Here is a 14,309-nt window from a genome sequence, read left to right as displayed (position 1 = left end):
TCAAAATTTTGTAATTTGAAGAAGAGAAATTGGCTGAAATTTTTGAAAAATGGGATAAAGACCTAAAAGGGAAACCTGAAGAGTGTGAAGGACCTGGAAATGTTTTTATTTTATTTATTTTTATTTTTTAACCGTGTCCTGTCTGGCTGTGAAGCAAACAGAATTGATGTCTGAATGCTGGTGACAAGCCTTACACATTTACTCTCAGGTGGAACATTCCAGGACCTGGAAATGTTCGAAAACACAAGACAGGAAAAATGTCAAGGAGACCGGATGAGACTGGTGCAGACAGGCTGAAAATGCATCTGAATCTTCTGAACAATCTAAAAAGGCGAGAGACTAAACAGTGGTGTTTGTTTTATGGAGAGCCGTATCATCAAACTAAGGTTGTAATTAGAGGCGGCTGTCAGGCAGTTGTCCCTGAGGTTTGTGTTGAAACAGAGCAGAAACAAAGTCAGGTAACGGTTAGGTCAGGTTATTGTTATTTTTTATATTTTCAGTCGCGACACACCTTCCCTTGTCTCACGAGGTGATTTACTAACCAGAGCTGTGTGCAATGACTCTGTTTCACCTCTGAAGTAGAGCGATGACCACAGGTGACGCTCTGGAAAACCACCGGCATGTTGTCACGCAGACACATACATCATGTCCGAGCTCCTGCTCTAGGTAAACACAAGTTTCTCTGATGACAAACACTCTCAGTTCCTACACAAATACACAAGTGTACACTGTCAGCTCCTTAATCAGGGTTTCTAATTTACACGCGGTCACCTGACACAAAACAAACATGTCATCTACACGCCCTGACCTCTGACACACATGACAGCATGTGCAACAGTTTATTGCTGAACGCTCGGCACACCTCTTGGCTGTGTGTCCCCAAACCTAATCCCTGTGGTATTTACAGCATGTGACAAACGCCTGGGGCAGCGGTTCACAGAACCACAGAGGTTCACAGGTCTGGTCAAGAATCTTCTCTCTTATATTTTAAGCCCTCCTCTCAAAAAAATGCATCCTTCTTGTGTGTTTTGTAGACAGGTTGTCAGTAAATCTGTCAACCTTCTGATTAGCAGATCTTATAGCAAACTGATGCTAACTTAAAGAGGTCCTTCACTGAAAAAACATGTTTTTGAGAATGATCAGTCACTGACATCTGGTTAGAATGTCTCCTGCACGCCTCCCTGGTGAGGTTTTTGAGGCATGTCCCACTGGGGGAATACCCAAGGGAAAAACCAGGACATGCTGGAGAGACTATGTTTCTCGGCTGGCCAGAAAACACCTTGGGATTCCCCTGAAGGAGCTGGCCCAAGTGGCTGGGGAGAGGGAAGTGGACCTTTCTGCTTAGGCTGCTGCCCTCGCGACCCGATCCCGGATAGGCGAATGAAAATGAATGTATGATAGATGAACGTAACAATATTATTTTACACCTGTCTCCTGCATTAGCTCCTGATGGAAAATAGACGGTGAAACTCTAGTATTTGAAAAGCCTGACAGATCTATGTCACACTGTCACTTAACATTCATTGACTCACAAGTCTTGAGTCGATGGGGAAGGCTGTTTTTCTGCTAATAGAAGCTAGCTGTTAGCATTAGCAGCTCAACAACATGGAAGAACTACATCAGGCTTGTGTTATTTGTGGAGGAGTCAGTGATAGAAATGTGTTACTGTTATCCAATCAGAGGTGAGATGTCCAAATATCAGGAAATAAGACTCCAAATCCTGCCGTGTTAATCTCTCCTCTGATCTGGGAATCTTATAATTCCTGAAACTGGCACACTGGAGCTTTTTTCCCACAGAGTATGACTTACAAGGCATTCAGAGACCATTGCAAATTAGGGATTGGCCTTGAAATGTAATATTGGAAAATATAGGTATTGGTTTTTACTCCTTATTGACCCAACTTTTACTTACCATGCACATATTTCACATCTAACTCTTCAGCTTCGTCTCCTCTCCCTCAAAATGTCACAATATGACATGTCTGATGTTTAGCGTTTGAGTGTTTTTAGTTTAATTTGGCACAACCTTTTAATTAGGAATTTACCTTGTGTAGTGAGGGTTAGGTAACTAGCCAGCGAACAACCAACTAAAATAAGTACAAGAATCTTTACCCAAGGCGTGCCTTTCCTAAATGAAATCTTTATAAATGTTTAATCGCTGTAACTACAATATACAGAAGCAGGAAAAAACATTACTGACTATTGCACACGTCTTAGCATTGCTCTTAGCAATTATCCTCACTTAGCATGTGTACACTCACGCTGCTTACATTTCATCAACTATAACACACAAACATCCCCAGAACAAATTGATACGTACAAAGACAAACGTTCTCCAAGGCACAAACGTATAAAGCCAAATCGGTGTGTTCGTGATCCGCTTATTCTTTCGTTTTTTGCCTAAATGTAAGATGTAAACACCGGAAACTACTATCGAGCATCCCTACTGCAAATGTCTTAAAAATGTGAATGAAGGACCTCTTTTAAAAAAGTGTGAGCGGACATGTGAGAACCAAATGTTTCGATATGAAAAATTTCTCATTTCTTAGGTGCGTTTTTATCGGCCGTAACAAGCCGGGACTAATTCATCTTTTTTGGTGACACGTCCATGAACAGATATCTTTTTTTGCACCTCGTTTCATTTCAGCTCAGAGGAGAGCCATAAATAGCAGCCTCTCCGAGTCAATGGCGGCCGCATTTTAAGGCAACCCTTTTAATGGGTATTGACGCTGGTTTTAGCTACGTTCTCCCTCCATGCTTAAAAGCCCATGTTCCACTGATTAGCTAATTAAAACCTGGAGCGAGGGCTATCGATCCAGGGGAAGGGCAGCGAGGAGGCACCGGTCCTCTCACATGTTCTCACAACCCTGACACACAAACACAGACCCTTCAGTTAGGGCCTGAAAGCTTCACCAAGGCCTTGTGCACACCACTACGTCTATTTATTGACTCTGAGTGGAAGTTATTACTCCTATTTTGAGAATGTTTGCTTGTGATTGCCGGTTGAAGAAGAGATATTTTCTGCATCATGTGCACTTAAGAGGCTCACAGCCTCTTCCACGGTTCAATTTGTCCACTGGCAGCCTCTTGGTAATGCTGGTATTTATATCCAAAGTGTTCAGACACCTGATGGAGGCAGATTACAGGCTTGTGCCTTAGCAGGTAGCTATGGAGGTGACAGCCCTCACTTTCAGAAAATCAAGGGTCTTTTTCTCCATCTGCAACTTAATGCTGCAAGAAATCAGACTTCTGTGAGAATGGATTTATGTTTGGAATAAAGGTCATAGTGGTAAGTGTCGTTTATGGTTAAATAATTTAAGCATTAGATAAAAAAGTATAAAGATGTAAATATTCTGGTTTTAAAACAGAGCTATTGTCTTGTAAATTTCTCAACTAGTGTTTGTGAAAACATTTGAGCTAAACCTGCCAGACAGGCAGATGTGGGAGTGTAGATGTCAAACGTGATTCATCAGTTGTGTCCGGGTCCTCAAGCACTGGGCCAGGGGCTGATACGGGTCCACACATTTCAATTCAAACTTCTTTTATCAACCACATTTAAAATAAATTTATGAACAAAAGTATATCAAACAAATACAATAAAATGACAATAAGATAAAATGGTAAAAGTTTCAAACTGAATCAAAAATGTCTACGTTTCATTACGTTGTTGTGCGGGACATTTTATTTTGAAGAATCTGTTTTATGACAGCAATATAAATAATATTTGCAATATCTATGTAATAATTAGACTTTATGTTATTGTTAAACATGTGATTTCTTCACTGGTCTGTAATGCAAAAAATGTCGGGGACCACAGTTTTAGTCAACAAAAAGTTCCATATTTTCAGAATAAGAGCTTGAAACTCTGTGGGACTGAATAAAAAAAATCATCCAAGCAGGTAAATGTGTATAGGGAGCCTAAAGGTTGGTTTATGCTTGACGCGTCCGCATGGCTCCGCACGGTGAAATTGCTTCATTTTAACAACCACACCCCTCCACCGCGCCTCCGCACCGCCCAAACTTTCCGCACCGCGCACCTAGGAAATTTTCTAACCACGCGGATGGTCGGACGCGGAAAAACTTGGCGGACCGGCAAGAACTAGTATGGCAGAGGTTCGTAAATACAGACATTTGTATGATTCAGCTCTCAGAGAGAAATAGCTCGCACTCGGAAAAGACGAGGACGCTGTTAAAAATGTTGCATTGCCATGTTATAAACAACAGTCATTTTACTTCTACTATGGTGTAGTGTTGGATGCATGCCATAGAGCTCTATGCTGCCCCCTACAGTTTGGGAGAATGTTGGCTCACCGCAGAGACAAGCCGCATGAACCATAAACGCTGCACGTTCCATCCGCGAGCCGCATCACCAAGCGGAAAGTGAATGTGTCAAGCATAAACGAAGCTTTAAGTTCCTCCCTTTCTGATGCTAATCAGGGGTAAAAGAGCTATTTTCTAATCTGCATTGCCGTAGGCCCTGAATCACACATATGCTACTTCAGTTTAAATGAAAAGTAATGATGTGTGTTTTGACCACAACATTCACTTACTTAATTTATCAGCTTGTAAAAGTTTGTAATTACTATGACTACAAATCAGATGACGGCATGATGAAGTTGCATATGACATCACCACAGAATCTCCTCCTCCCTAGCGCTGCTGCTATCTACCACATGGTGAGATTCATGGGGGTTCTTTCCTCCTGAAGAAAAAAAATTCAAAGTTTGCCAAAGTTACAGCCATTTTTTGTCTGCTCTTCTCCGTGTCTGCTCTGGCTTGACGACATCAATTTGGTGATGTGCAGTTGTAGTCCTGGATGTATTTTCACACAAAACCTAAAATAACTTTTGCCCCCATTCGAAAGTAAGCGCTTTCATGGTATCAAAGTGTGTCTTTAAAATTCACGGACATCAAATGCACGGCACATGAGAAACAGGGTTAGAAAATAGCTTTTATAGCCCCATCAACTAGCATTACTTTTGTTGTTTTTTCGGGGACCCATGGTCCAGAAGTAGATGGGCGTGACTTAGGCTCCCTATAGAGCTCCTGACTGAAGAAGATCGGAAAATATTTAATGTTTCTGTCATGCTCTGTGTCCCTCTGTCCCCAGCCTCCTCCTGTTCTCCTCCAGGTTCTCTTGCTTAGTTCCTTCCCCATTTAGTTTATTGAATGCACCTGCCTTTAGGGCTGCAACAAACGATTATTTGGATAATCGATTAATCGGATGGGGTCTCGACACGATTAATCGATTAATCGGATTACATGGGGAATTTTTTAAAAACTGCTAGGGAAACGTTATTTCTCTCATTCCTTCACTCTATTTAACACAACATTATTAGAAAACAGTTCATTAGCAGAAAAACAACATGCCATCACCTAAATTGTCTTATAAGGTGTATAGACAGAGACCCTAAGCTACATCTATCTGTGACCTAAAATGCTTGGTCCAAGTTAAACAGCTTAAGGGCAATTCTCATCTGTTTTGTTTGATCTCATCTGTTGACATTTATTTTAAATGTAATTAAACATAGGCTGTGAATTAATCAAAATTGATCACTATTTCCAAAAATGACTGAAAAAATACCAAATAAAACAAAAGTAAATGAATGCCATCCTCCTTGCGATGATGCCCTGGGCAACTGCCATAAAGTCACATCAAGAAATGCTGCTGATCATTCCAATGATCCCAAATAGACTCACATTAGGCCACATGAAAGCAACTGAACCCAAAAATATATTAACCAGTATATAACTGCACTCTCACACAACACGCCTGCAGCAACAGTTAGGACTCCTCCCTCCCTTTTAAAAGCGTTTTTGCTTCTGAGGACATTGTGGTTGTAAAACCACATGCTAGTAGTCTGGCCCCGGTGTGATCAACCAGTTTCTGCGGGAATGTGACGGCGGAACCAGGGCCAGATTAACACTTTGTTGTACCCTGGGCAACAACATTCAAGGGCTCCATCATCACGACCCAAGGATCACCATAATGTGGTCACATACAGAATATTTTACTGTAATATGCAGTAAATATACTCAATACTTGAATGCCTGACAACACGTAACCCGCCCAGAGTAACCTTTGACCCACCTCGTGTGGACTGACCAATGAGGAGAGGGTCTTAACTTGAGGCCCTCTCTTCATTGGTCAGTCTGCATGAGACTGACTCTCAACTGACGTTCAAAGTCATAGGCAGCGAAGCGTCTCTGTGCAGCGCAAAAGCCCGGGTGGACAGTTTGTTTAATGTAGGGTGATCATATTTCCATTTCCAAACAAGAGGACAGGGATCTGTGCCTATGACGTCACTCTATGGCAACGCCACACAAACCATGTTGGGACCCATTTTTTGTAAGAACTAAATTAATATCAGATTCTGCCAATAAAAGGGCTCTAAAACAATTCATATGTAAATATTTTGCATATTTAATGCAAAATCTCATTTTTATGCTTTAGTGCTGCAACAAGGTTTTATTAATAATAAATTATTATACCTTTTGTTTTACTACAGCATCGGTAAGCTTCCTGTGCACAGATTATTAAGGATGCTTGTTTCAGCTGTGAGATTAGACGATAGGATCAATGAAAAAATAAGTTGTCACACACTCCATGGAAACTTTCAGAGAATCCACAAATAGTGGCTTTCAAATAGTTTTGTTACTTTTTGCAAGTTTAGAAAAGAAGCAGATGAGACAGCGTGTCTGATAATTTAGTTTTTCATCTGATAATATTAGAACATGTCAGTAATGTCTGAGGGGCTTTTATAAACACAGTATAACTAACACTACTGGAGAGGGTATGAATTACACAGAGGCTTCTGGGGAGCCCAGTTATTGGGGGGGCATTTTGCCTTGGCCCCCAAAATGTCTTGAAACGGCCCTGGGTGTGTGACTGAGTTTTGAAGGTGATCTGAATTGTATCAGATGTATAAATATGACATGTGTGTAACTTATTGTTTTTTACTGGTAAAAACGTGTAGTGGAGATAAATCTACCTACATTTTACTTTTCAACACTTTGTTTTGTTTTATTGTTTTTATTGAACTATTTTCCTGTCCTGTCTGTCTCTCATCTTCATGCATCTCCTCATAATTCTCCAGAAAATCTGTTGCCTGGATTCTTACCTTTTCACCTCATCAGTTACTTTTGAGCAGATCAAAGGGATCTCCTGACCGCAAAGCGCAGAGCGCGTTTTCGATGCTGCGTGAGGTGACATCACCACAGCACAGGTGATGAGCTCCGCAGTAGCGCGCTGCAGGCACAAATAAGACAGAAAATAGAGAACATGTGCAGACAAGAACGATCGTGTGCTAATTATAGTTTTTTGGTTGCGCCACTTTGAGAATGGACCGTGCGCTGGAAGCAGCTGCCTGGATCGCTGCGCAACAATGCGGAACCGGTTCGCAGCAGCGCAAGTCTGCAGGCTCTCCCTCGCGCTGATCTGCCGGTACCGGCTCTCCCTCGCGCTGATCTGCGGCTCTCCCTCGCGCTGATCTGACTTGCTCTGGTCTGCGCGCAACGGCGGGCGGGAGGGGGGGGGGGGGGGGGGCGCTTTTGGAAGAGTTGTGCGACACAACGAATCGATGACGCAATTCGTTGCCAACGCTTTTAGTAATCGATTTTCATCGAATTTATCGATTCGTTGTTGCAGCCCTACCTGCCTTCCCTCCAGACCTCACTCACACCTGTCACCTTTTCCTCTGATCACCTCCCTCTGTGTTTAAAAGCCCTGTCTTGTCCCTCAGTGTTTGTCGGTCCATTGTTGTGAGTCAGCGTTGTTTTGTTCCCTCGTCATGTTCTAGTCTTTGTGCTCATTAATGAGCTTTTGTTTTTTGGCTTCCTGATTTTCAGTTTTCTGGATTTGACTCCTGCATCTCTAAGTTATTTTTGTTGTCACCGTAATAAAAGGATTTTACCTTTTTCAACTGCTCTTGCCTCGAGTCATTCTGGGCTTCTGCGTTTTGGATCCTACCTGCTCCTGCTCAGCGTGACAGTTTCAGTTATGCAGCTTTAAGGAAACTGGGTCATTTGAGTTTCATAATCAGTTTTTATAATGATGTTTATCTTCCTGCTGATTCGATCTGAGGCAGGTTTCACACTGAACTTTGGTTCGTTAGCCTAAACATCTGTCACTGCTTGGTGAAAGGAAATGGCATTTGGTTGTGAACTGCATGTGTCGGGATGTTTTGATGCATCATCGTGTCAACCCAAGCGGTGTTTGTACAAGTCGTGATGCGGGTTTGACGGACTGGAGCGTGCACGCTCAGATTACCTCCTCTGTATTCATTAGACACCCGCTCATCTCTCCTGGGATGGAGGATTAGCTCCAGAGGGGAAATGAATGCTTTCTAGGTAGACGGCGTTCCTCCAGGCTGCGGCAGGAGGTGTATTGTCTGGTTTGATATCCACACAGGACACGGACATCTGATCCGGCAGCCCTGGCACACTCCACTCCGTCGTTAGCGCAGAGGGAGGAAGCTGAACGCTGTTGACAGGAAGTCAAAGAAACTCCTTCCTTTCTGGTTTGATGGTGGTCAGAAATGAAGACTTAATAAGATAGTGGTGAGAATCGCTGAACTGTGGTGGTATTGGCTGTGGAGAACACGCGTTTCATCTTCAGGAGTAAGAATATAGCTGGACTCACAGAACACAGACATTAAAAGTCGTTCCAAAGAAAAGCAGCCCTGCTCCGAAGCACTCGGGCAGCATCGGGGAGGGGAGGATGAGATTCTGATGGTAATCAGTGGCAGCAGCATAAATGCAAAGAGGCTTTCATAATGCATTCGTGTCCTCCTGTATTATTCTACGTCATTACTGAATAAAGCCACACCAAGACGGTGTTTTTTTATTCCAACCAATGTCAGAAATTCTGCAGGACAAAATAACTCGCTGCAAATGGTGACATTAAGCTTCAGAGGATAGAGCCCAACCATAGACTGTACATATACTGGACAAACGGATTCCATTGGCTTCAATAACACGTTTGTTGTCTATAATGGGAGGTGGCCACCACCGCCATTTTGACCGTGTCACAGGTTCCGTCCAGCCCAGACAATTCCATAAAAGGGAAGAGAGGAGGCGCTGAGGGTGTGGCTGTAAGGCTGGGCTCGAGTGACGACACCCAGGCGAACTAGCTACGAGCTAACCTGAAGCTAACCCTGGCTAACCCAAAGCTAAAGCGGAGGTGGGAGCCGAGCTAACGGATGTAGCCACCTAGCTTCAACCCAACCGGAGCTAACTGGAACACCCATCGACCTGAACCTTACACGGAGTTTAGGTGGAGGTTTTCTGCGCCTGTTCGTGAGAAGTACCTGTATTAAAAAAGTTTTAAATCGGTAAGTTTATAATTTATTTCCGTAATGAAAACATTTTGCTTTGAGCAAGTTTTCAGTACAGTTTTTTTCGGCGCTATCACTCCTGAGTCGCACCAGCCATTAAATGTATCATGAATAAGAGAAAATATATTTAAGTCGTATTTTGGGGGGGACATTTTATTATCTTTCTTACAAAATCTGAGACCAAGCGTTTCACATTGCAACACAAGCACCGGTAACCATAACAGAATGAACAACAGCCAGCAGAGGAGAGGATGGCGGTGTTTCAAACCCTCCCGGCCGGCGAGGACAGCTCATTCCTGGGCTGGAGCCGGCCCTCAGCACCCCGCCACAGGCTCTAACAGATGCTGGCGGTGTTTGAAACCCTCCCAGCGGGACAGGGGGACTCATTCTTGTGTGGGTCGGAGTCGGCCCGCAGCAGCGCGGTGTAGCCTACATATTTTGTTATATAAGTCGCTCCGGAGTATAAGTAGCAGGACCAGCCAGAATATGTAAAAAAGTGCGAGTTATAGTCCGGAAAATATTGCAGTTATTAGTATTCGAGCTAAATTAGCAGCGTAAATACATTTCATATATTTCCAAAATGTTATACTTGTTTGTATCTTGTACAGCCAACTAGTCTTTATTCTGGACTCAGTACAATTTACCAAAAGTAAAGAGACATTCTACAGATGAAGTAAGCACAAGATAACTTACTGGAAGACACGGAATTATCATCAGAACCAGAACAAGAGAGCCTGATAACAGTCGTGAAAATAACAGTTAAAAAGTATGTATGTATAATAGAAATAAAAATATATTAGAATTAGTGTAACTCACTGTGATCCAAACAATAAATCAGCCATAGCTGATTAGTAAATATGACATGAGGTCTGGGAGTTTTTAATTTTAATTTTTTTTGTTAGATCTGTTTAAATGTCACCATGGCAGCCTGTGTGTCTCCAACATCAGCTACACAAAGCAGCAAGTGTTAAGTTCCACATACCTGTCTCACCACTTCATGTGTGGTTTTGTACTTTAAACAATTATGACAAACCTGTTATTTTTTCTCCATAGCCATTTGGATCATTGGAGACAGCTGAGTGAGGCGTGGTGCCCAGAGAGCTGCAGAGACAACCTTGGCCTCCCTGACGTCTGTGTCTCCTGGTTCGGTTGGGGCGGACCATCGACATACATACATACATGTGCCGACACTTTGCGCCCTGTTTTATAAACTGTAGTGTTAAAAATAAATGTTTTTGCTCAATTACTGGAATTTCTTTGGTTAAGACAAAAGTGAGGAATAATCATTTACAAGTTATTTGTACAACAGGCCCATTTTAAATCCCAACAGTTTCTTAGCAGACAATAGAAATGTGTTCTTTACTAACTTTACTTGGTTTAAAAATCTTACTAAAATAGTGCCGTATTGCAAAACCCAATCATACTTGTTATGTATACATTAGCTTTGAAGATATTTTTTACCGATATATATTTGTGTGCAACAAATCCAAACTTAAATAATTTGTCATTCTTTATTGAAAAACAACAAAATACAGTTATACAGAAGTGTGGGAAAATGATAATGTGAAAGTATTGCTATTTAAATGTAATCCTATTTATCTTTAAAAAGAAAAACTCTAAAAATGTCCTGTACAGCATCATGACAGAAGAATGGTGGTCTGTCTGTCAGAATGTGCTGAACAGATTTGCTCTTTGAAGAGGAGTGTCATGTTTGGAGGAAGGTACTTAAAAAATGATTTCTTTATAAGGAGGAACTTAAGGTGCACAGATAAGTCTGTGGTTGGAAATGCAACAACAGCTCAGCGTCTGGAGGAGGGAGAACACAGGTGAGCTTAGGTTCTGGTTTCAAAATCCATTGTAGGCAGGCAGAGGTGTTCAGCAGACTTACTGTGGTGGGTGTATGGGTTGGCTGGAGGAGGGAGAGGTAGAGAGCCGGGGGAAGCGCAGGAGAGGGAGCAGAGGTGGAGAGAAGCGGGGCGTCCTGGTGGATGGGGCAACGGGTGAGATGAGAGGTGGGTTATGGAGGGTGGTGATAAGGTCCGTGTGTTGAATATCCAAATCCTGGAGTAGAGGTCAGTATCCAATGAGGTCGACAGGAATCCTGAAGAATGGTAAATCCAATATAAGAGCAAAAACACTACGAAATAACATTAATCCTAGGAACACTAGAGGTAACACGAGTGGCTGGTTACTACCAAAACTGAGGCAATCTTCTGGCGTCAAATTGTGTCCTCCATCCACCTTAAATAGGAAAGCACCCCGCTGATCGCTGATCAGGAACGGCTGGGGTGGAGTCACCAGAACCATGAAGAACGTGTCTCCAGAGACAACTCGGGTCCTGGTACCGATCAGGAAAGCGGACCTTATCACCCAGAGCTGCCAGGTCATGCTCAAAGCCTTCATGTTCACGCTGCAGAGCCTGAACGCTGGCCAGGTGGTGGCCGTAGTTGTCTGTGTTCAGGGCCTGGTTCTTCTCCTCGATCCACTCTTTGGTCTCATCAGCGTCTCTGAGAAGACATCAGAACTCCGTCTGAGTGTGGGTCCAAACTCTACTGACCCGTAAGCGGCGCATAAGTGTGCGGGGTACCTGTGGAAGCGCTACACCTCATGGGCGCTGCCCAGCATGTTGCTCCGGTCTTCAGCCAGCTGTTGCAGCGAGCGCCAGCAGTTGTTCAGCTCCTGGAGAGAAACCAAACCCAGTGAGATGAAGGTGGACGCCAGCGGGCTGGACGCCGGACGAGGAAACCTGGAGACGGATCGCTCAGACAGGAAGGGAAGAGCTTCCTCTTACCTTGATGGAATTAAAGTTAGCCGTCGTCTGAACGCCCAACCGTACGGTCTGAGGTCAAAGGTCACAGGAAACACACACCAGTCAGCAGTCATACAGATGCATAAAGATAACTGTAGCCATGGCAACCAGCTGACATGTCCCCACTTTCACCAGCACCTGGTGCCTGCCGGGTCACCTGAATTCCTGTGTGATTTCAGCACGGTCGGCCGTGACTGCGGCCATCAGAGGTGACCTCTGATCAGCTGAATGAACTCACCTTCTAGGGTGACGCCGTGTTACCCCGGGTTTCCACAGGAGCCGTCAGCAGCACGTTACTGCAGCAGCACGTCTTGCTCGCGTAAGCTGCTGCTTGGCCCTTCCCACGAGACGCGAAGCAGCAGGGGAGCAGCTGTCACCGACCGAGCACGAAGTCACTCGAGTGACTTCGTCAGTAAACACAACAACAAGCAGGAGAAAATTACAACATGGTTTGTGTTTTATGTTCTGTCCGTTTTATAATCGCCAATACGGACCTGAAAAACAAAGGAGACCGCTAGCTAGGTGATAACTTCTCACGGGGACGCACAGTTAGTAACCTTTTTTAAAAGTAAAGCAACCGGAAGGCAGTACGTTCTTTATTCTGAAAATCTCGGTAGCTTCTCTCAATTTCCGCGTCCGATTTCCTGTCTTTCCTTCCCCAAAAATGTCGAACTTGACCCGTTTCAGAGGCGTCGCGCGTAGAAAATAGAACCGGCGCGTAAAGGCCGCGACATGCTGCTCCTGAGACGTGGCCGACTCGCGCTGCTGACGGCTCCGGTGGAAAAGGTTCTGTTGACCACAGCGGTTCCTATCAGCAGCTATGACGTGCTGCTGACGACTCCTGTGGAAAGCCGGGGTTAGAGTCGGCTTCATCCTGTAAACAAACAAATGAGTGGTAACAAAAACACCACGTCTGGTTCTGGTGGAGGCGGAGGACAACACGCACCTTTCCAGGAGCAGAACCCAGATGTTCTTGTTGCTACAAACAGAGACGAGCAGAGTTAACAAACCAGGAAGTGAGAGGGACCAGCTGCTGCAGACAGGTGACGCTCACCTGAGCCTGAACCATAGGAGCCTCCTCAGCCATCAGACCTTCTGACTCCAGTTCACATGCCACCTTGTTGATGTCCCTCAGGCGGGACTCGTTGGCCTTCAGGTCCTGCAGGACAAAAGCACCTGCTGATTATCACCTGAGCTGATCTGACAGCTGCTGCTGGAAGACGGAGAGGAGGAAAAGTCCGACCTTCTGGAAGTCGTCAAACTTCTTCTGCAAGACCTCGACCTGCTCCAGGTCCGACCCGTCTCTCCATCCTCATTCAGCTAAAGACGCGAGTTCAAGTAAAACAACCTAAAGTCACACAAACACAAAGCAGGTGTGGAGATGTTCGCTCTGAGCTGGAGGTCGTTCCTCGGCTGTGAAGGGCACACGAACCTTGTTGGTGCTGTTGAGCAGCGTGAGGATGTCGCCCTTCTTCATGGTGACCTCTCGAGGACTCTTCTCCTGGTAGTCGTACAGAGCCAGAACCAGCTCCTTCCCGGTCTCATCGTCAGTTGGAGCCACTTGTTGCTGTTGGGTTAACAGGTCTGGTGTTAGAACGTGGTGGATAAGAATGTTCTGACGGGCCGAGGGTTCTGAACCAGCGAAGTGACCTGGACCCAAACAAAGTGAGCCAGAACCTGCAGACACCTCAGAAACATGTCAGGACCAGACCTGCTCTACCTTCCTCCATTATGGTCTCTCCTTTCTGGGTGACAGCCTTGATGCAAGGTTCATGACCTGTGATCTCAGCCTGCAGAGCCTCGTGCTTCTTCAGCAGGTTCTGGACACCAATCAGGTCCTTCCCTGAGGACACATGTTAGAGTTCAGCATTATGCAGTAGACAGACCAGTTTAACCTAGGGGTTTCTTTCTTCTACAATCTGCTCTTTAACTGTATTATTTCCTGCTATTTCAGCTGTTAACTTTATTTTTTCTGTAAGTGTTTTTCTCCCCAGAAGAAGCTACAATGATGTTCTGCTGAGCTGTGGTGGCCTCATGGAGGGGGCCCATCGTCTAGCACACTGCTGCTAACCACTTAATCATTCTCCCTCTCCTGATAATAACATTTTACTTTCTTTGATGTTGGATGTACTACTGCTAGTTTACCCGTTTAATTATAGATTCAC

The 14,309-nt window shown here is 44.3% G+C and overlaps 2 protein-coding genes across 5 annotated transcripts in view; one reads left to right on the top strand and one right to left on the bottom strand.

Moving 5' to 3' along the window:
* Positions 1–13,988, top strand: part of card14 (caspase recruitment domain family, member 14) — a 46,796-nt gene extending 32,808 nt beyond the window's left edge. For both annotated transcript variants that reach the window (XM_070550046.1, XM_070550047.1), the window contains exon 22: positions 10,389–13,988. The gene's annotated coding sequence lies outside the window, so the exon portion shown is untranslated. The remainder of the gene's footprint in view (positions 1–10,388) is intronic.
* LOC139069581 (spectrin alpha chain, non-erythrocytic 1-like) lies at positions 10,828–13,981 on the bottom strand. Of its 3 annotated transcripts, none has more exons than XM_070550050.1 (10): positions 13,865–13,981; positions 13,577–13,794; positions 13,388–13,492; positions 13,199–13,303; positions 13,091–13,123; positions 12,127–13,018; positions 11,923–12,014; positions 11,531–11,842; positions 11,224–11,436; positions 10,828–11,141 (listed from the first exon to the last, which is right to left on the bottom strand). In XM_070550050.1, exons 1-3 carry the CDS (start codon positions 13,872–13,874, stop codon positions 13,457–13,459), a joined length of 264 nt encoding a protein of 87 aa, XP_070406151.1. In that variant the 5' UTR covers positions 13,875–13,981; the 3' UTR covers positions 10,828–11,141; positions 11,224–11,436; positions 11,531–11,842; positions 11,923–12,014; positions 12,127–13,018; positions 13,091–13,123; positions 13,199–13,303; positions 13,388–13,456. The 3 variants fall into 3 exon arrangements, with proteins under 3 accessions (XP_070406151.1, XP_070406149.1, XP_070406150.1); XM_070550048.1 differs by having other exon boundaries at positions 13,388–13,464; XM_070550049.1 differs by having other exon boundaries at positions 12,127–12,174; positions 13,388–13,464.
* Positions 13,989–14,309: the final 321 nt, after the last annotated feature.

The sequence above is a fragment of the Nothobranchius furzeri genome, chromosome 4 (genome assembly GCF_043380555.1).
Source record: "Nothobranchius furzeri strain GRZ-AD chromosome 4, NfurGRZ-RIMD1, whole genome shotgun sequence".
Lineage (NCBI taxonomy): Eukaryota > Metazoa > Chordata > Actinopteri > Cyprinodontiformes > Nothobranchiidae > Nothobranchius > Nothobranchius furzeri.
The sequence above is the reverse complement of the archived record's forward strand: the minus strand, read 5'-3'. Positions and strand labels throughout refer to the sequence as shown.